Raw genomic sequence first — 22,665 nt, 5'->3', positions numbered from 1 at the left:
CACGTACGCAATAGATATACGGGTTTGTACGGGGCTCAGTCGCAGCAAACGCTCCGACTGTTCTGATGGCTCGTTTTTGTGTTTTCTTAGAGACCTATTACGGTCGATAGAGCTGGCTAGTGATAACTAATCATTTACGATTAGGAAAAACCCTATGAACTATGTCTGACACGGGAGTCGAACCCGTGACATATAGGGCGTGAGTCCATCGCTCTACCGATTGAGTTACCTGGACGGTTTTTTAACTAAGTCTCTTATGCAAATTACGGCAGTGTAATGTGGCCGAATAAGAATCACCTTATCAAACAATGCAGCCTAAATCACTTGAATCTAATGGTACGTATATAATGTACGTTTGTTTCTTAACGTTAATCTCGACGACAATGGAACTAGAAGCTTGACGAGGTTCTTTTGAGAATCCGTCTTTTCGGGTAATTTGTTTAAAAATTGTTTTGTTTGTTTTTTAACTGATATAAAGGCCCTGATGATGATTTGGGCGCAGATCGAAACATTAGCAACATAAAAGAAGACTAGTTGATGAGGTATAATTAGCCTTAAACCAATGCAAACATTTGTAATTTTTATACGCTCCCTCGATATCATATTTTGACAATAAATTATTATCAGTAGTCCGCTAGATAACAATATTATTGACTTATTGGAAACCACAAACCTATCAGTATTAATGATGAAGTCAATAATTGTAGTACTTGCAATCGTATTAGCTGGCGCTTTTGGTATCTTATTTTTCAAATTACCTCAATGACGACATACAGTGAATCACTAATCGCTGATTATTCACAGCTGGTCCCGTTAATTTGGACACAGACAATGATGGTGATGAGGCAGGTGCTCCCATTGATGCTGACATTGAGAACGATGAAAATGATACTGGGGATCCCAGCAACTTGGACTTAGAGAAGGACGATACAAATCAAGAAATCGATGCAGTTGGAGGAATGATTCAAATTGCACAAAGCAGAGTGGTCAATGGAGACCCGACTACAATTGACCACTTTCCATGGATTGTGTCGATGCAATATTACGGTGCGCATCGATGTGGCGGTAGCATTATCACAACAAACCGAATACTGACGGCTGCACATTGTACTATCAGTATAACGCCAAATTTGTTGTCGATACGGGCTGGATCGACAGATAGTCAAGTTGGTGGCGAACTTGTAGCCGTTACAGACTTCACTAATCATCACTTGTACAATCCAACGACCCTTGAAAACGATATTTCAGTTATGGTTATTGCATCTCGCCTGACCACTGGCACTACTGTGGCCGTCATTCCATTACCAATGCAAGGTGCTGTCGTCACAGACGGCATTGTTGCCAACGTTGCGGGTTGGGGTGCCTTATGCGAAAAGTGTCCAGGAATTACAACGCTGCAATACGTGGGTCTTCCTGTTTTGTCGAATGCGAACTGTAACTCAATGTACGGAGAGAGTGTTACTCCGAGTATGCTATGCGCAGGTTTCGCAGAAGGTGGACGCGATGCTTGTCAAGGTATGCGTGTATAATTAGAACTATTTTATGCGCAAGAAAACTATGAAATTTGACTATTCAGGTGACTCAGGCGGGCCACTTAATAGCGGAAATCTGTTGATCGGTGTGGTATCATGGGGTGATGGTTGTGCTAGACCAAACAGTCCTGGCGTTTTCACAAGAGTTGCCTATTTTCGTAATTGGATTAACGGACTACTTTAAGCATTTTAGGTTAAGTCTAGAATTGTAGATGTTGAAGGGATAGTTGAAGGAATAGATAGTTAGAAGAAGCAACCACCAAAATACAAAGCTGGTGGCTGATCTGAAGTTGTAAGTTGTATGGGTGTCAGTTACATTAACTTCGTATTTGTTGTTTGATTATAAAATACAAATCACTTCAGCTGTTTGGTCACATTCCAATGCGTTCATCTTATTTCGTTTACAAAAGGGATCGCTGACATAAAAAAGAAACTGGTTTCTGTATCGCCTCGCCATGTAACCAATCACCATATCAAATATATGGAAACATTAAAAAAAATAAAATATTTTCATGGGACGTAATATCTCAGCATGAATTCAGACGAACCCGCTCAATGGCTGTTTTGTTGTTTGGTGTCGACAAAAAAGAAACACACACAAAGAGCAATGATTACATCGTTTTTCACGGGACAAAGAGGGTTTTCAAAATTGTATTATTGTGTGTAAAGTAAAAAATATTCCATCGGATCGTTTTTAAATGGGATTAAATATAAAATATTATCTGAAATGGGAGTGTATACTGTTTCACGTACAGCTATGGGTATAGTCGGTATATTATTAGTCCCGTACGCGATACTGGGGACACATAGTATTGATATGCCCTTTGTAACACACCGAATTCGAAGAAGAAATCCATCGTTTGCCTATGGTTATAGATTAGGGTGGATCGATTTTACCAATGAAAATTCACACCCTGTTAAAATTATAACTTGCCTAGACAAATTTAATTGCATCATCATTTTTTCGAATCCGACTACTTACACTCACCAAAACAGAAGCTTGTGCCGAATCAGTAACAGCTGAACTTCACCAGCTGATCCGCAAACACACTCTACTTGTATAACATACAGTCAAAACACATTCTAAACAACGAGATTACAACAGTCATAGTATGTGCGCACACAGATGACCTCAACGTATGTATGCACTGTATGTAACTTGCATTTGAATTGTTTTCGATCCAAAGGTATTGCGTTTGTCGACCAGCTGTAGATGTTCAGCTTTTGCTGATTTGGCACAAGCTTCTGATTTAGTGGGTGTATTTCAAGATTCCCGTGAAGAATCGCCAGAGTCAAATGGCCAAAGAATGGAAAATTTGTCTGTACGGCGTTTCTTCAAACTTTGTTGATTTTTCTTGGTGTTCCTCTTACTCTAACGATTTTTCTTGGTGATTTAACAAATCAACCAAAAATGGTAAATTGCCAAGAAAAATCACCAAAAAGTGAAGAAACGCGAAAATGTGATGAATCGCAAAAAAAATCTTGGCGATTTGACTTTGGCGATACTTCACTATGACCAGCTCTGAGAAAACTGAGCAGTTTATGAACATTTCGTTGAACTGTTGACTTTTCTCGAAGCCCGTCAAACGATCACAACCAAAACTAATTTCTATTTAAAGCTAACACATTTGTGGTCGTTATTGCGGTCGTCCGTTTTTCCGAAAGGATTCTCATAAAAAGATTTCTTCAAAAATGAAATACGAGACACGCAAATGTAGGCTACAATTTTAGCTAAGCTTCGATGCCTCTTAAGTTTCTTTACTAATAGAAATGATATTTACCCAAAGCGACGGTTCCAGAAAGTTTTATAGTCGAAAATATATTATTTTTGCGCACGAATTTAGGCTACAATTTAGCGTTGTGTTGATTCGTCTTATTTATTTTTTTTACTGAGTCGTACTGGAGCCTACATCACGGTGGGGTTAAACAAAACTTAAATAGAGTCGCGGGACCACCTCTGATTTTTTCTTCATGTTCTTATTGAGGGACTCGAGTACTATAAGTGGGCATGGGCGATAATGAAAATGATTATCGATAATTATCGACTTTTTTTATCGAAAATTTTCAAAAAAATATCGATAATCGATAATTATTGATATTTTGATAATTATCAAGATATCGATAATTCGATATATCGATATTTCGGTCCGAAAATCCGATATTTATCGATATATTCCGATATATCGGTATATTATCATGAATTTTCAGATAAATATCAAAATATCGATATTTCGATAATTATCGAATTTCGATATTTTGATAATTATCGATAATTATTAAATTATCGATAACGATATGATTAATCGATTATCGATAATTTCTTTCGATTGATATTATCGATAATTTTGAACGCCTCCCATCCCTAACTATAAGGAACCACATTCAGTTCGCGGATGGCTGTTAGGAATTTCGCGCCACGTCATTCACAATAATTGACAAAATGACACATTTTGTATAAGGAAAATGTCACTTTGTGGGTTATTGTAAATGACGCGGCGCGAAATTCCTCAACACCATATTAACGGATAGAGTGACTAATTCTAAGCTAATTCGTATTAAAATGGCTTCCATCGACAACCTGACCACGTAGCCACAGCCAGCATGGAATCCTCTACCAATATCGCCATTCAAAGAGTTTCTTCATCTTGGACATATCACGATTTAAAAATGTCGAAATTTCGACTTTAGCTGGCTGTGGCCAGGTCGTCGAGAGAAGCCATTTTCACACGAATTAGCTTAGAATTAGTCACTCTATCCGTTTCGATAACAATGTGTATTCAAATTGACTCGTCGGTTCGGTCCTGCACGGCCATAAGTGGATCCGCGAACTGAATGTGGTTCCTTATAGTACAAGAGTCCCTCAATAAGAATATAAAAAAATCAGAGGTGGTATCGCGACACTATTTAAGTTTTGTTCAAGCCCACCGTATACAATTTGGAAACAAATTAAATAAATATGCAGGTTCTATGAAAAATGTAATTAAAACAAGGTCGAAGCCATTCAATGGTTGGACCGGATGCGAATAAAAACACTGTTATCGCCATATTTTGTCATTTTCATTCATTGCCATTTGTATGGCAATTATATTTAAACGTTGATGTCTCCGTTGATATTTAAGAATAAGACACAGATTTTGCTACATTTAACAAAATTAACGAATTATCACATTTTCGTTTTCAAAAGATTCCACATAATTTCTAGATCTACAAGTTTGACAGTCTTGATATTGAATGGTTTTTTGGTTTTTATCCCAGTAAACTGGTACGTACATATGCGACAAAAATTTCGACTGGGAAAAAATTCACAAATTTTATTCAATATAACAGCTGTCAGAATCTGTGGGACTAGAAATATCAGATCCTACATACAGTTAGAGGCAGTGAATTTTCAGCATAAATTTCCTTCAGCTGGTTTTCAGCTGATCCAGTGATTCAGTGATCCACACAAACCATCACAACTGTTTATAAGTCTTAATAGGGTTTTGCCACTACCACGCGCGTGCGTGTAGCAGCTTCAACCGTATAAACAAATATAAACAGTTTTAAGCAAATTCATGCTGAAAATTCACTGCCTCTAACTGTAAAACAAAAATGTGATATTTCCTAATTTTTCATAATTGTAGGTTTCCAACTTTTATGGAGTTGTATCGTTTGTGTTGAGCCAAAATTTGTGTCTAAGTATTTCACACAAATGAGTATGCCAATCGATACAACTCCATAAAAGTTGGGCCCTAGCAAGATCTGGCTCTTATTCTTTAAAATCGACGGAGATATAAACGTTTGAACGTCAATTCCCATGCAAAAATTCAAAACATCGGATTCGACCATTTTTTATGCAGCGCTATGCAGCATACCACTAAACGCGTGGATATGTTTGTTGAACGGTGTAGTAGCGCAAGTCACTTAGAAATTAGTTGTGTATGAACAAATAAAACATTGGAATTGGAAGATTGGGGGTATTCAAGGTCTACAATTAACGAACACTACTAAACATTATACGTACATCGTGCTCGCTCGGCACACATTATTTACGTAATATTGTTCGAAATTTCCGGGCACTTATATACAGTCCACGCGTTTAGTGGTATATGTGCTTTGATATGGCACATAAAAGAGCGGTCTAATCCAATATAATATTTCAAAGTTTTGTTTGACAATTCACATTCAAACTACTAAACGTGTGCATTTTATCATTAGAAATAAAGACGGTGCTAGTAAGCAATATTGCATTAAACGTTTCATCATGGCCCTGCGTTAGTGACGCAAATCCGTACACAATAAATTTTTTTAAATAAATTGTTCCGTTAGCAAGGAATTGATGAATTTTACTAACTGTAACTGGCCATTTAGAGAGCGACGTATGGGCGACGAATAGTGTCAAAATTGATATTAGAACAAAAGAATTCTGTCAATTTTGACATTATACGTCTCTAAATGGCCAGTAACTTTGTTATGGTGAAACTTTTTATAACTCGGTGGATTTGGCTGAAATTTTCAAGTCCCTATATCCTCTTACAAAAGAACTGATAATGGTGGGGGTGACGCTTACAGCAAAAAGAAAGGCATCACAATGTTTATTAAAAATAAGTTACTACACTTAACAAAATTAACGAATTATCACATTTTCGTTTTCAACAGATTCTACATAGTTTCTAGTTCCACAGATTTGACAGTCTTGATATTGAATGGTTTTTTGGTTTTTATCCCAGTAAACTGGTCGTTATACATTTGCGACAAAAATTTCGACTGAAATTCAAAAATTGCATTCAATAGACTGTTATGATCAGAGCGAGAGAACCGAAGACTAGTTTATTATAACTTGCCTTGGGGTACTTGTCAAAATATTGCTTTCTCTTTCAACATGTTACGTTGAGAGCGAGAGGACCAAAGACCAGTCTATTATAAGTTGTGTCTTGGGTACTTGTCAAAATATTTCTTTCTCTTTCATCATAACACTCTATATAACAGCTGTCAAAATCTGTGGGAGTAGTAATATAATCGAAGAATGGAGTTTAGAAACTGAGGGTAAAATCTATTACAATTTAGTACTTCTCTTCATTAAAAGACTGATGTTACTGAATTATTTTTTCATGAACAAACTTCACTGCTGTGGCACTTCATTGAACTATAAAAAAATGGTGGCGCCTCTACAGGCCAACCGACTAGGCGAATAACAGATCCCCCATAAAACAAAAATGTGATAATTCGTAATTTTTCATAATCTTATTTCATTATAAGAAAGGTGCGACACAAGTGGCAGATGTTGAGGAAGTGACTGTAAAGTGAATGAATACAGAATACAGAAAATATTTCCTGGAAAAAATACATTCATAAATCCGAATCATCTGCTACTTTCGACGCACCTTCCTTGCAATGAAATATTAACTTATTTTTAATAAACAATTTTTTGAATCAGCTCTTTACCCTATCCTAATAATCTACCATTTGTGACACATTTCTTTTTGCTGTTAGCGTCGACCCCACCGATATCAGTTCTTTTGTTAGAGTTTAAAAGGACTTGCGTCACACTTCCACTGTAAGTGGTTTCTGGGTGATATACATATAGTCCTAGAATATGGGCGGCCTGTTCTCCGAATACTTTCGTGTTTGCTAATGACATTGAAGTTGTAATTCATTGATTGATAGGTAATTGTTACTAAATATATTTACAAATCCATTAAATAAAATCGACACATCAAGGCTCAATAGTTGATTAGTGTTCAGTGAACATTGCTGGATGTTAATAATTAACTGCACATTACATAGATAGAGAATCACTCAATTGTCATTTTTCAGATATTACTAGATAGCTATGAGTGCAGCTGTAAACTGTGTTTGACTCGTAAAGAATAATGATGGCTGTATCAATAGTCCTAAATTTGTTGGCAAGCATTTCTGCTAGTGAATATCAGGAAAGTGCTGTTATTAACACATTGAACGAACGCTTCAACTTCGACCACAACCTGATATTAATGGATTCATCTGCAGACATCAACCGTTTCATAAATGTAGGAAGCCAGGTCCCATTAATACCAAAAAGTGTATTTGTGCATAAGAATAATTCCACCCGATGGAAAAATGTACAACAAATACGAAGCACAAATCCATTCACGATCGTCGGTATCGGAAAATTCAGACCAAAAATAATGCGAAAAGAGTTCATCAACTTGCTGGACCGAGTAAAGGACATTCAACGATTGAAGCTCAACATGAAAATCGGACTATTTTTTGACGACTTAATTTCGAATGACGATCTACTGGAATTGTTCCAGTGGTTTTTTGATTGTAGAATCATCAGCATATTTGTTGCTTGTTACGGTGAATCGTTCAAGTCTGTGAACGTTTTGAATCTGTTTTCGTTCAATCCTTTCGGAACGTTCCGTGTTCTGAATGTTACTGACAGTGATTATGACAAACTTTTTCTTAGTCAAAATAGCAACTTTCACCGGTATAAGCTGAATGTAACATATGGTGGGCGTATGCATTATGACCCGTTGGTGCGAACCTTATTTAAAGCCATGAATGCCTCGTACAGGGAGGTTCCTTATAAGTCTTTCGCTTGTATTAACGACGAGGAGTGGCATAATAACTTTCTGGAAAGTTCTAAAGTTGATTTCGATACCAACAACGTACGAGCAATAACAGTAACAAATGTCGTTATTTATCCCGTTTTCAAGGACAAAACAGTGATAATAGTGCCGAAATCAAAACCATACCCTGTGTTTTTGGCTTATCTACAATTATTCACGTCCACCAATGTATTCATTTACATTATCTTCACTATTGCTTTGACTATCGTCCTATTGACGTTGATACGATACAAGAACGGAAAAGACATCAGCTTGTTCAAAAGCGGATCAGACATTTTGTATCTCCTGATGAACGAGAACGGATTTATAACATATCAGTTGCGGTCCCTTTCGGAAATTTGTCTTCTCGTACCACTAACCTTCGCTGGATTTCTGTTTGTCAATGGCTTTATGTCCATTTTGCAAAGCTATCTCATTCAACCAGTCATGCAGCCTCAAATCAACACATTGGAGGATATTTACAAGAGTAACTTGATAATTTATCCAGAATCGGAAGCTCTGCAAAATATGTTTCGAAACCTGACTATTTACAAAGGACGTAAAGAAGCATCAACCAGACAGACATATGGCAACTTTGTTCTCGGATATTTTTCCGGCATATTTTCTGAGTCGGAAAATTTTTGGAAAGAAAAAGAGGAAACCGAAGAAAAGCTTGGTGTTAGAGGCTTTCACATTTCTAATGTGTACCTCGACGAAATTTTTTATTCATATCGCGTGAACGATGCTTTTTCATTTCCTGATCGTATAAATGATATCATTAGTCGGCTTCATTGTGCCGGATTGATTGAGCGATGGACACGATTTACCGCTGCTGCACCATTTACAGACGACGTAGTGGACCGAGACAAATTACTTAGAGAAGAAGTAGTTTTTCACTATCTATCTGACCCCGATCAACTCTCTATAGAGGAAACGTCTGATTTCCCCATATTTGTTCTATATGGCTGGGGTGTAAGCGTCATGGTATTTTTCATGGAAATATTCTATTTCTTGTTATCTAAGAATTTTTCGCGTATTCAACGCGGTCTTGCTATGGGATTGGAAAGCACAAGACGCGGATTTCAATCAGTCAAAGAACGCATTTTTCATCTCTTACGCAAACTTTAAAGTGTGTTGTAGAATACGTGGGCAATCCACGAACTCAACGCACTTCAAGCAAAAGTGGTACTCTAAATAGGGTACTGAAACTTGACAGTGTGCTCCATACAAAATTTTACACTGTTAAAAGAGTGGGGATAAAATTTCATACAAAATCGTACTCTATTTGGCAGCAGCTGTCATGAATAGCAGTTTTGCCTCACTTTTGCTTGAAGTGCGTTGACTAACTACTTGATATTGTTAGTTTTGAATTGTAAAGAGTGTCTTTGCACAAACTAAGTAATTCGTTAGATGAGAGATCAATTGGTGCATTATCATAGCACTGTCGAGTACTCTGGCATTATTTATGGTTGCTTGTTATTGAATAATGTTGATTGCCACGGTGCGGTTGAATGAATTTTAACTGATTATTTCGATGCACTTTTGATATTTTTGGATATTATTAGTCAGGTTGGAGCCCTGAACAAGGTTCCACAAAAATTTTTGATTGGCATAGCCCATCCTGTCTACAGAGAGAGTGGTGGAAAACTGGTTATGGTTGCAATCGGTAGTGCCTGAAATTCTAATAACAATTGTACAAAAAAATTTTACCATTAGTGCAAGGGAAGCCGGCAAAGACACGCTAAATTTTAAAAAACGTGATTTTCAAACAGTCATACAGGCGTGGAAGCAACATCTCCTCTACCAATGACCAAAAAATTATTTTTGGAGACAGTCTACGCAGAGGCCGACAGTAGCTCAAAGTTTTTCCCTCATATTTGGTAAAATTTGCAAGTTTCAGAGGCACCTGAAACCCACTCTTTCAAATTTTTTGTTATTAAAATGGGTAATTCTGAAATGCTGGAAGTCTCAGCTGTCCATCGACACCACACTTACAATGACTCATGTCAACAGTGCCGACATGTTGCGTGAATAAGTGAAATTTGTCCTTCCACGACGAAATTTCAGGCACTACCGATTGCAGCCATAACCAGTTTTGTACCACTCTCTCTGTCGACAGGATGGGCTATGCACCACTGTCACCGACGGTACGGATGAAAATCAAAAATTTTTGTGGAACCTTGTTCAGGGCTCCGAGCTGACTAATAATATCCAAAAATATCAAAAGTGCATCGAAATAATCAGTTAAAATTCATTCAACCGCACCGTGTTGCAAAGATGTCGTTTTCGGTATTAGTTATTAGATATTAGATATTAGTTTCATTTGCCGTACCCGTTTTAGTTTCAAGTGTCATGTTTCGTGACAGTATTTGTTTGAATGATAACTGTGATCAAGGTTCTGAAAGAAGAGGTTGAGACACTTCTGAGTTGATCACAAAGGCGGTGAAACAGAAATATTGACAATTTAGACAGAGGTATTGTTAAACACACTCATTACATATTGTGTGAAATGTCGAAGGTTCTGAAAGAACCCACGAAAGCGGGTGACACACAAATGTTGACAAATAGACAAATTCTGGTAAACACACTCATTACAAATTGTATGGAAAGAAAACTTAAAAAAAAAATATTTTTATCAAGTTAACACTTCGAATAATGAGTGTGTTCAACCAAATGTGTCTAAATTGTCGAAAGCTGTGTGACACCGCCTTCGTGATCAACTCAGAGTTGTCCTAACCTTTTCATTCAGAACCTTGACAAAATGTCGGTAAATTCGACGTGTAAACGATAATGGCGCCATGAAAAAAATTTATACTTTTTTTTGAATCGCCAAAGTTACACACACGCCAAAAAGAAATTGCTTTTACTTTCTGGCGTTTCCTCATTTTTTCTTGGCGAAGTTCAAACGTTTAGCAGTTCTACTGCACACATTTCCTCAGAAACTATGCGATTAGTGTCACTCTTTCTTAAAGCCAATGAACCAATTTTGTTTATCTAAGAACTCACAATTTTCGATTAACTTTCAGGGAAACTTTCTTACTTTGACACAATAGTTTTTCATTCGAATGGACACCTTACCTTACACAACAATTGATAAAATATGTAACACAGTATACACAATTGCACACGTGCATGGATTAACGTGACAAAAAAATCTCATATAGTCTTCTCAACAATTTTGCCTTTTCCCTGTTAGATAACGAGTCATCACGTTTCGTCTGCGATATAAAAGGAGCAACAAGGGGACTGTTCATCTATGACGTTCAGCTTTTATTTCCAGATTTGTATAACGGCTCCCAGCATAGTCCAAGATTTTCCAATGTCTAACATGATCTAATCCGACACATTTGGCCACCCCCTCTCAAGGTGGAAGTTATTTATGGATGAACCGCAACGACAACAGTGTATAATATATTAGAAAATTATACTCTTCGATTGAACCCTTGCCTTTTTCGTAATTTAAAAATCATTAGTTATGACTGAAGTGGTTGAGGGTCGATGGGTGCATTTACTTAACCATACTTTCATTAGAAAATTTCCAATGCTACAATAAAACCATTTTATTGAATGTTGATAATTTGTCTAGACAATTTTTCACCGACTGTTGACATCATCGATTTTGTTTTTTCAAGCATACAAACATTTGTTAAACCATTCTCTGTCCTGTCTTATAGTATTTCTGTTTCCATTTCTTACAGTCAAATTCAACCAGAAATAAAGTTAAAAAAAAACATCAACCCAACGCACTTCAAGCAAATGTAATCATAGTAGACAACTGCCAAATAAGTAGAGTACTATTTTATATGAAATCAACGCACTTCAAGCAAAAGTGGTACTCTAAATAGGGTACTGAAACTTGACAGTGTCAATACAAAATTTTACACTGTAAAAAGAGTGAGGATAAAATTTCATACAAAAAGTACTCTATTTCGCAGCTGACATAAATAGCACTTTTGCTTGAAGTGCGTTGGTGAAATGGTTTTCTTACAGTATTTATTTCCTAGTTGTGTGACACACTGTCAAGTTTTAGTGCCCTCATGCTTGAAGTGCGTTGATCAACCCTTTGATTCGTTGAGAAAGCATGGATACATCTCTTCGACAACTTTTGTTTGTTATATATCACGGATCTATTCAATTAAAATTTAGATGAATTCAAATTCAAATTCCCTTTATCACTCAACTAGCTGAAATGTGCACCGCAAAGGAATCATTGCCCTCGAAAAGTTTTTGTCTTTTAAATGAAAAATCGACGCTCTGGCATTATTTTAATCAAAACTTATGTCGTCGCAGTTTTAATTGGATGTGTATTAACTTCTACAAGCGAAATTGTTCTTATGAATGATAAAATACGGTCCCTCATATACTTTGAATTATCCAACCATTAATATTCTCATAATCGCTGATGGCATACACATTATATGCTTGTTGAATGGCACTCATTGGTATTCCTGTTGCATTATTCAGTAGGATTTGCATTTGAGACTGCATAGTAACGCAACTGGGAAACGGAAAATATACTAACAATCGGCATAAATGTTGAATAAAATTGAAATATTTTTCTGTACACTGTTGCAGGTAGGGAATATGGAAATCCAACACACCGGATCCGTTTTTAGATCCGTACGAAGTATAGTATGGTATTATGAGCTTAATGCGACGCGACATTTATAACAGTTTGAGTTAAGATCTCTGAGTAAGGGGAAATGCCAGCACTAAAACGCAACCGATTAGTTCCGTTTTAATGATAATTGGAAGTCTTAGTTTAAAGATGATAAGTGCTATTTTGAGACTCTGGTCAAGGTTTTCCGCATATTTTTACAGAACTTTGCAACCTAGAGTAGTAGACAATGAAAGTCACAAAAAATTATAAAAATCCGGTCACGGAATCGGATACAGTCACTGACAGACACGGAGTCAGGATACTCTTTATTTGAATTGTTAGGAGAATGGTAAGACCGCGGATATGAAGGCATAGCCATATATGAAGGAATAGCCATATATGAAGGAATAGCCATATATGAAGGAATAGCCATATATGAAGGAATAGCCATATATGAAGGCATAGCCATATATGAAGGCATAGCCATATATGAAGGCATAGCCATATATGAAGGCATAGCCATATATGAAGGCATAGCCATATATGAAGGCATAGCCATATATGAAGGCATAGCCATATATGAAGGCATAGCCATATATGATTGCATAGCCATATATGAAGGCATAGCCATATATGATTGCATAGCCATATATGATTGCATAGCCATATATGAAGGCATAGCCATATATGAAGGCATAGCCATATATGAAGGCATAGCCATATATGAAGGCATAGCCATATATGAAGGCATAGCCATATATGAAGGCATAGCCATATATGAAGGCATAGCCATATTCGAAGGCATAGCCATATATGAAGGCATAGCCATATATGAAGGCATAGCCATATTCGAAGGCATAGCCATATATGAAGGCTTAGCCATATATGAAGGCATAGCCATATATGAAGGCATAGCCATATATGAAGGCATAGCCATATTCGAAGGCATAGCCATATATGAAGGCTTAGCCATATATGAAGGCATAGCCATATATGAAGGCATAGCCATATATGAAGACATAGCCATATATGAAGGCATAGCCATGAACGAAGCCTGTACGACAAGTCTTGTAGTTACATAGCGTAATGGTATATAGTGGCGGACAGCTGACAAATTCGACTTCGTATGGGACTTCGAACAGTGCTGTAAACACTTTTGATGGTATATATGGTAAATATTTTACTTTTATAGACAGACAACAAGCTGAACATCGTACTGATCCCTTCTTATGCTTTTTAAATATGTGTTAAATGATGCATGAAGTGTTCGTTGGACAATGTCCCGGGGACATGCTTAAACGGTCGTATACGTAGGTCAAACAGTTCAATGTTACTCTTTTGAAAGTAACTTGCACAACATGTAAATAACTGAGATATTGGCCATACTTGTTGAGATGGGTGGATGAGATGATGTTTGTCGTTTAAGTTTACAGTACAATGAATATACTGAAATGATCATCATAACTCGTCGAACGAAAAAGTCATGACACATGTAGCGAAGTATTCTATGGAAAATGTGTGGATGTAAAGCTGAACATAAATACGTGAATGGAAAACATTTTCTGTGCTTAATATTATCGAAGCATGAAAAATGATTGTTAATCTCATACGTGACCAAATAAATGGGATAGAAACTTGGATCGGTTTAGTTTACCCTTTCCGCCCGAGATATGCGTGTCTGCATCGCGATATATTCTTTCACTGGAATGGCTAAATATATGGAAATCGAATCGAAAAAGCGAGCGCCGTCAATTTTTAAAACACTTGCCATATATTCCAGCAAAGTTATACAAGCAATTTTGAATATATTTTAACACACAAGTAACGTTCCTCTATTTCTTTCCTTCGCTTTCATCGTTCAGTCGACTCGGTTGAATGAATATATTCGCTGTTGTTCCCGAGTTTAATAAGCCAAATGCTTCGCGTACGTTTGTTATTTCAAAGAAAGATGAATCGATGCCTTTTAATTGCACTTTACCACTGGAAAGGAACTGAATGGCCGCTCGTTCGGATCTGCAAAATTAATGGAGAATATTTCCATGGACCATAAAGGTAATTTCCACAAGAAGTTTACTCATTGTTTCCGTGTTGAGACGACAATATATCAACGCCACGATCAACAGCATTGGCCAGAAACATCGGTTGATTCGATATCGCATTTCTCATGAAAACAACTTTTCCACCAACCGCTGATGTCTGCAAATACAAACCGATGAAATTCTACCGGAGTCAAACGACTTTCGGGACCTACATTAATTGCAATGGAATTTGTGAGCGAAGATCCGGTGCAGTCGAAAACAATCCGAGGATTTTCTCCCTCCATGTGCTTAGTAACGCTGTTGACGATATTCGGTATCGGTGATTCTGCATCGATAAGAAACACTCGCTCAATGCCAAGCTTTTTAGCTTGATCCAACACCAATGGTCGGGCGTCTAAAAAAATGTTTGCCAGTTAAACTTTCATCCATTGAATCGTCGCAAACGCTTTACCAGCTAAACAAACGTTCGTAGCACCCATTCTCTTTGCTGCTAGGGCAGTCCATAAACCAAGTGATTTACCACCTAAAACCAACACATTGTCACCAGCAGTAACGGTTGATTTCTTACACGCCCGGATAGCCGACGACAACTCATCAATCATTGCTCCATCGATCGGATGAACGGAATCGGGTAACTTTGTAACGAATTTAGCAGGCAACGCATGGAATCGTTTTAAAATTCCCAATTTTTCAATCATTGGAACACGTTCGCATATCACGGCATTGTCGCTCTGGCAAGCTGAACATTTTCCGCACGAATGTCCTTTCACCGATACCTTGTCGCCGATTTTGACATTATCGACTTTTTGCCCCACATCAACGATTACACCGGAACCAGATTTACCCGCAATGGTTGGTTGGCTCAATTTGTAAGGACCATTTTGTTCAGCTGAGAGTATTTGAGCGTCAGTATCCGTCAAGTGTACGTACAACATTTTGACAATGACTCCTGCGAATTGGAATTGTAGGAGCATTAGACGGGTTAGTTTGGGGAATGTGGTTGGGAAGGCATTCATTGGTAGAAATCCGCTAAACTGTACCTGTTTCATCTATGAGACGAGGCATTGGAACATCGACCTAAGAATCATGCAGCTCTTTAGTATTTTTGTAGAAAAATTGCCTTTGAGTACTTTACCAACTGTAGTTTTCCTGGGGCATAGAACAAAACGGCCGGATTTTCGCCCTTGAGACTGGATTTGTCTGCTGACGGGGATGCCATCTCCAGACTCTGAAATATAAAGAAAACAGAATTTGTTTTGCTTGAATGTTTACAGTTGTAGCTTTACCTTGGAAGGAATCGGTTTCTGTTCGTCTGTTTTCGTTGGCATTTGCTGCAATCGAAGTGGATTCATGCGTCGTTGATACGGCTGCACGGCAGTCTCCACCGATCTGGGTTTATCCACATTTGTCTCAATTTGATTTGTCTTCTTCGCAACGTCAACGGGTAAGGATTTCTGAAGTTCGTCTCTCTTCACTCGTCTCGCTGGATTATATCTTGGCCGCTGAGGTTCCACTGGCTTTCGTTGTCGTTTGACTTCCGTATTGGAAATGGCGTTGAATGCAGCATTTTCTGGTGAAATTCTACTACGAACTGGGATCATTGATGTGTACGATGGTCTTGTTGTGCTCCAGAAATTGGTTACCGATTTTGCATCTCCTTTCTTTGGCCGATTTTGTTTGGAGTTGACATTCGTCTGCAAGCTTCCCTTTTGTAGAGTTGGAATAAACGTACGTCTATCTGGCTGACGATTTTTTCGTCCTCTTGCAGCCATAACAGGTAGACACTTTCTCATGCGAAATACGGGTGGCTGTTTCCTTTGCCCCATTCGGTTCATATGATTAGCACTCATCGGTGCAGACCGTCTAAGGATAAATTTCGGTGGCTGTTTCGTTTGACCCATACGGCTCATATGATTGGTTCTCATCGGCGCAAGCTGCCTGCGATGAATTTTTCTATTCGATTTTTGTTGATGCGAAACGTTTTGAGGATGCTGTTTCCTAATTTGATAATTCAGATTGAACGACGGTCGCATCTTTGATCTGTTCTTCTGCACCACCAGTTGCGGTTGTCTTCTAACTGAGAACTGTTTCAGGTTGATTGATTCTGTACTCCTTTGTTTCGGAGGAATCGAGAGTGGTTGCAATGGAAATTTATTTTTGGCTTGAGTGTCATGGATCATCGGACCTGTACCCGGTGAAATAACTCTTTGTCTTAATCCAAATCGACCGACAATTTTTGAAACATTATCTGAACGTCGCGCTCCATCAAATTTGTTTTGATTTTTAAAAGTGAGCATTCGCGGTGCGCCCTCTCTTTCAGCTGGAAATCTATTCTTGGTGACAATTTCTTGGCGCAGATTGACGAGATTAGGTTTACTGATGAGTGCACCACTTGAAGATTTTGCGGTAGTTGGCCCATGAAGTGACTTTATTTTCTGGCCTATTGCAATCTGATTGAGTGCACTCGCGATATTACCAGTACCGTTGCTGATAACACGACCGACCGAAGAAAATGATGCAGGTCTTATAACTCTTTCAACTATAAATCGGGACTTTGGAACTGGTTTCTCCGTCTTCGGACCACCACTACCGATTTCCACTTTATCTCTCGGTTGCTTATTTTGTTTTGCATCAGGTGGATTCATAGGAACATTTTCTGGTTGAACCGATGGTATATCTTGGTGATGAAAAGAACTGTATTTCCGTGCCAGCTTTTTCAGTTCATCCATTCTTTTCGTGTGTTGGTCCTTTTTGGGGAAATCGGCTCGATGGGACCTCATATGCTCGTTAGGTCTTGGAAATACGATGTCAGTCTCGTTAGTTTGCTGGATAGGTAAATGATTCGATTTCGGAGTCGCATGTTGGTAACGCTGACCATGAAATGAATAACTTCTTTGCATTTGTATTGGGTTCGGACCCACTAGTCGTTGAAAGGATGGCGGATGACTGTTGTTGAATCTGCCAAAGTTATTCGCTCCACTTAGGGAATGCGTACGGCTAGCTGGTGGACGATGTAACTGACGTGCTTGCGGTTGTGTCTCATTGCTAGGTACGATCAATTTTCTCATTGCAGGAAAGTCACTCATACTGTGGCTTTTCTTTAGATTTAATGATCGTCTCTCATCCAATATGTTGAACCTTGCATATGGATTCGGCACATATCTTGGCAAAGCTGAGCCATTTACACTTTGATGACTTTTGGGATACTGATTTGAAAAATTCGACACGCTGCTCGGCTGTTGAAATGGTGCTACAATGGACCTTTGTGCGACCATATTTCGAGTTCCAAAATTTTTCACCTCCTGACATTGTGGGCAACAATTGCACTTCGCCTCGCAAATTTTTGATATGTCCGCCTGTCGTATCGTTTGCGTTGTTTCAGGTGAAGTAGTAACAAAAATCTGAACATTTTCGTTCGGAGCGGAGCAACCGCAAATTTCGTTTTTGTCCAGGACAATTGTTATCTTCCCGCTGATGCTCAGTGGATTTTCATTGACATACTGTCCATTTAGTGGCGTACCAAGATTATCAGAAGCGATCACTCCTTTATGTTGAATGTAGGACGGTGCCATCTGTTCGTTCATTGACAATGGTTGTTGGGCCATTTCTCTAGGATATTTCGGAAGAGCTTTTCTGATGTAACCGACGCCCTGTATACTTCGGCTCTTCTGATTCGGATTGCGGTTATTTGATGCTATAGAAATTGACATGGATTCCAATCGAAATGAAATCAGTTAAACGAAAAAAAACATCGATCGATTACCTCCACTGTAGTATCGTTTCATTGGCATCAATTTATCGATTTTGGAGAATTTTATCAACGATTCGGAACATAATTGTCGCTGAATAATTTTGTTACATTTTGTGTCCTTCAGCAGGACAGCCTTCTGTAAGCCCGAATCGAATCAAGGTTTCAATTTGCACTTTCAATTTAAGAAACGCAAGAAAACTATTTACCTGAAAAATGTTAGCAATGGATGGGCCTCTTGTATACATTGTTGAACGTTTTACGTTGGTTTCACAGGCTGTGTAGGTAATTAATTTGATATTTTACAAAAAGAATCGTTAAAAATATGAGAAAAAGCCAAAAGCGATTCGTTTCTATTTTCTAGTTAGAAAAATTAAAAGTCAATGGCAACTAGAAAGTTTTCTCAACAATGTAAATCGATGTAAATGACAAACGGCAAGCACATCACAACTAGGTCCCACCTTTTGGGCGGGTCAGGTCCCTTGACTGACACTTTTCTAAATGTATTTTTGACGTATTCATGAAAACTTGTCACATTTAATACATAATATATTTACTATATTAATGACAGTTAAATTTGTCAAATTTTTTTTCTTGGAAACCCTCGAGGGTAAGGTGGAATTATTTTTGACCACTTTTTGTGCTCTCAATTTTCAATTTTCAAGATTTTCAATCAACCACAAATCATAAATAAAATATGACTCGTGTAGATTACGACCCTCGCTTCGCTCTGGCCGTAAACTTCCCACTCGTATGAGCTGTCTATTATTCTGTTTGATTGCCTTTTTGTTACATCAGAGTAGATGCGAAGCTTGTTTTGTGAATGTGGAACGATGCGATAGATGTTCTTCTCTTACACTTTTGCGTAAAAAAGGAAGTTCCCCGGTACTTAATATACCTTCACTTGGTGACATGGTAATAAATGAACTTAATTAGTTTTTGGTTCATCGTTAAAAATAACTCAGTTTACCAATATTTTCGGTAAATTGGTACCACTCTATAATGGTAAAGGGATTAAAAATATTTGTAAAAGGAGAAATTTATTGGTAGACCGAGGAAAAATAATCCCTCGATTTCCCATTCACAAAACCTTCAATCGTGAATAAAATGTCACGACTCGTGTGAATTACGGCCCTCGCTTCGCTCTGGCCGCAAACTTCACACTCGTAAAATTTTTACAATATTCTCTTTGATTCATTTAATTCCATGTATTTAAAAAAAACTTCAAAAATTAGTTGAAATAATTCATCTTATATTTCTTCATTTCTTCATCTTTTATCTCCTGCAAAAATTTAACTTTTGTATTAAAATTTCTTACACTTTTTAATAAAAGTGTGCTAATTTGATAACAGGCATTTTGCTGGCGTAAGACGTGGTTGTAAAGGGAGTAAAAAACTGCCTACTTGATAAATGACAAACAACTTGATAGTCAACTATCAAATTTGATACAACTATCAAATTTGATAGTCAACTATCAAGTTATTAGTCATCTATCAAATTTGATAGTCAACTATCAAGTTGTTAGTCAACTATCAGATTTGATAGTCAACTATCAAATTTGATAGTCAACTATCAAATTTGATAGTCAACTATCAAGTTGTTAGTCAACTATCAGATTTGATAGTCAACTATCAAGTTGTTAGTCAACTATCAAATTTGATAGTCAACTATCAAGTTGTTGGTCAACTATCAGATTTGATAGTCAACTATCAAGTTGTTAGTCAACTATCAAATTTGATAGTCAACTATCAAGTTGTTAGCAAGAGATGTTTACACGTTAGAAGATGGGCATCGAATGATGAAATTATTCTTCCTACTAGTTTCATGCATGTCGAAAACAAACTTTTATGATTTACGTGGGTTACCAAAGAAAATCAAATTTCATCAAAGTAATCTTTTTTAATTGAGGCTATGATCAACAGTATAAATCCCGTTTTTCTCGGATACCTTCTAGATCCTTAGTCCTACATAGCCCATCTTCGAACTTAGCCTCGGGATTTTAATTCCACGTATTTGAAAACATCAATCACAGTGAACCTTTTTGTTACCCACATTTTTCGGTATTTTCTGGTGTAAGACCCTGACTTTCAGTCAAGGGAATTATTGAGTCTATTATCTACTTCTTCGCTATGTGTATTCTAAAACTTAAAATACAAAATCTATTACTTCAACAATTTTGCTTATAAGACCCGATTAGGCTAAGCTAACAGGCATTTACAAATAAATAATTTTGAATAAGGAAGACTCTTCAAGAAAATCAGTGAAAATCCAGGAAAATGTCTGAGAAAACTTAAAGGCATCTATAATAATAAAATATGTCAATGCAATTGCACACAATACAAATCGATGACCTATTTTCCTATTGTTTGAAATTTCAATTAAATATTCAAATCTAGCCTCCGGTGATGTTCGCTAAAAATGTCAGTCTCCATAGACTATATTGCATGCATGTAAAAAAGGATTGTTCAATTCAATATAAAGCAGTTCCGGTTATAAAAGGGACAATGCTGTTTTTACAGTGATTTCGTCTGTGCAAATTGCTTGTTTGATATTTTGATACCTACACCGAGCACCGACACGAACCTTTTTTTCGTGGAAAAAGGAAAGTGATTGTTCATAGATGACGTCCGATTTTTTTTTTTAATTTGTCATTCCAGTAAGGGGGTACAGTTTGAGGGTGGGATTATCTAAAAGAAGCCAACGAAAAATGCGGACTTGGTTTATGAACGGTATCGGGGAATCTGGCACACGGTGCCAAAAGAACGCACTTTTAAACTACGTAAAAGGTGATTTCGCACACGCAAGTTTATTGCTGTAAATGCTTTTTAGCCATGTCATCGACTTAATAACTCCTTTTACAACATTTTGGGTATCGAAAAATCGTGTGCGACTTCACCTTTTACGTATGTAGTAAGTGCGTTGTTTTAGTACCGTGTGCCAAATTAGCCCACGCCACGCACTTCAAGCAAAACTGCTCACAGTCGACAGCTGCCAAATAGAAAACTATTTTGTATGAAAATGGCGACAGTATTACACTCTCAGAAATGTGAAGTAAAAAAAATCGTTTATGTCTTGAACTTTAAAAGGTCATCAGCTAAAACTCTTCAGCTGTTAATGCTTTAATTTCATAATAATCTGACAAAGATACTAGAACAACTTCGGAACCATTTCTTTTCAGCGTTACAGTTGTATCTAATCTCCATTCCCCAGCTGGAACAAGCCGAAGTTGCGTAGAGTCATGGTCATTGCTATTCGTTATTCGTTGTTTCGTGTAACGGTGTCCCTGAATTAAATCATGTGCGCATTAGAAACAAAAAAAAAAGAAAAAGAAAAGAAAAATGTATGAAAGCACACATACGCTTATTGGACATGGTTCCAACATATTACCAAATTCCGAACTGAGTTTTGTTAAACCGAAAATAGGATGAGTTCTAAACGAAAGTTGTTCGCAGAGTTCTGTCTTCAATTTTATCATGTGCGGCCGATAAACTGTTGTAAATTTTTTGAATGCAGTGATCCCTATCTATAGTATGTCTTTTTGGAATATTAACAGTGGGATGCATTTTGATGAACACCTACATAAATTGGAGCTTTCAATGTTACACCGGGATGCAAATAAATGTCGATAGAAGCAAGTTTCGATGTTCGATTTAATGGACGGCATACTGTCAATACTTTACAGTATTCCGGATTGCAGTAGCTGGTACATCTTTGAAGAACTATTGACATGAGGGACTACAAATAAATTAGTCGAATAATACAATGAATTAATGATTAGACAGATTCACGAGACATGGAACCTGGAATATTGATTTCAAAGCTTTAACTGAATTAACAAGCGTCAAATTTGAAGGTTTTAGTCTACCGTAATTTGCACAAGAAACTTAGTGAAAAATTTAAACAAACGAATTTGCTTAAAATTTTCACTATGTTTATTATGCAAATTACGGTAGTAGTGGTAGCAGCTGCCGCTTAAGGTTGTTTGTATTATAAATGTTTTTACTCATACAACGAAAAAAAGTAATTATCTTTACAAAAGGCCTACTGTCATTTCATCAACCTCAAAATATGTTTTATGTTAATGCTAGGAGCGGTGCTATGACTTACTTTATTTGCAGAGACATGTCTGAGTGCCATAATAACAAGTGTGTACAGTATAAGCTTCTTCATGACTACT

At 37.3% G+C, this 22,665-nt stretch overlaps 2 protein-coding genes across 2 annotated transcripts; one reads left to right on the top strand and one right to left on the bottom strand.

Moving 5' to 3' along the window:
• The first annotated feature begins 672 nt into the window (after nt 1-672).
• LOC119075019 (trypsin delta-like) lies at nt 673-1,908 on the top strand. Its single transcript, XM_037181428.1, has 3 exons — nt 673-737; nt 805-1,515; nt 1,577-1,908. Exons 1-3 carry the CDS (start codon nt 686-688, stop codon nt 1,714-1,716), a joined length of 903 nt encoding a protein of 300 aa, XP_037037323.1. The 5' UTR covers nt 673-685; the 3' UTR covers nt 1,717-1,908.
• Nucleotides 1,909-14,449: 12,541 nt separating this feature from the next.
• LOC119074999 lies at nt 14,450-18,887 on the bottom strand. The gene is made up of 10 exons (XM_037181402.1): nt 18,698-18,887; nt 18,504-18,627; nt 17,632-18,434; nt 16,027-17,571; nt 15,876-15,968; nt 15,781-15,817; nt 15,192-15,689; nt 14,953-15,134; nt 14,776-14,897; nt 14,450-14,714 (listed from the first exon to the last, which is right to left on the bottom strand). The coding sequence occupies exons 1-10, from the start codon at nt 18,734-18,736 to the stop codon at nt 14,534-14,536; spliced, it is 3,624 nt and encodes a 1,207-aa protein (XP_037037297.1). The 5' UTR covers nt 18,737-18,887; the 3' UTR covers nt 14,450-14,533.
• Between the last annotated feature and the right edge of the window lie 3,778 nt (nt 18,888-22,665).

This window comes from Bradysia coprophila, unplaced genomic scaffold (assembly GCF_014529535.1).
Source record: "Bradysia coprophila strain Holo2 unplaced genomic scaffold, BU_Bcop_v1 contig_151, whole genome shotgun sequence".
NCBI lineage: Eukaryota > Metazoa > Arthropoda > Insecta > Diptera > Sciaridae > Bradysia > Bradysia coprophila.
The sequence above is the reverse complement of the archived record's forward strand: the minus strand, read 5'-3'. Positions and strand labels throughout refer to the sequence as shown.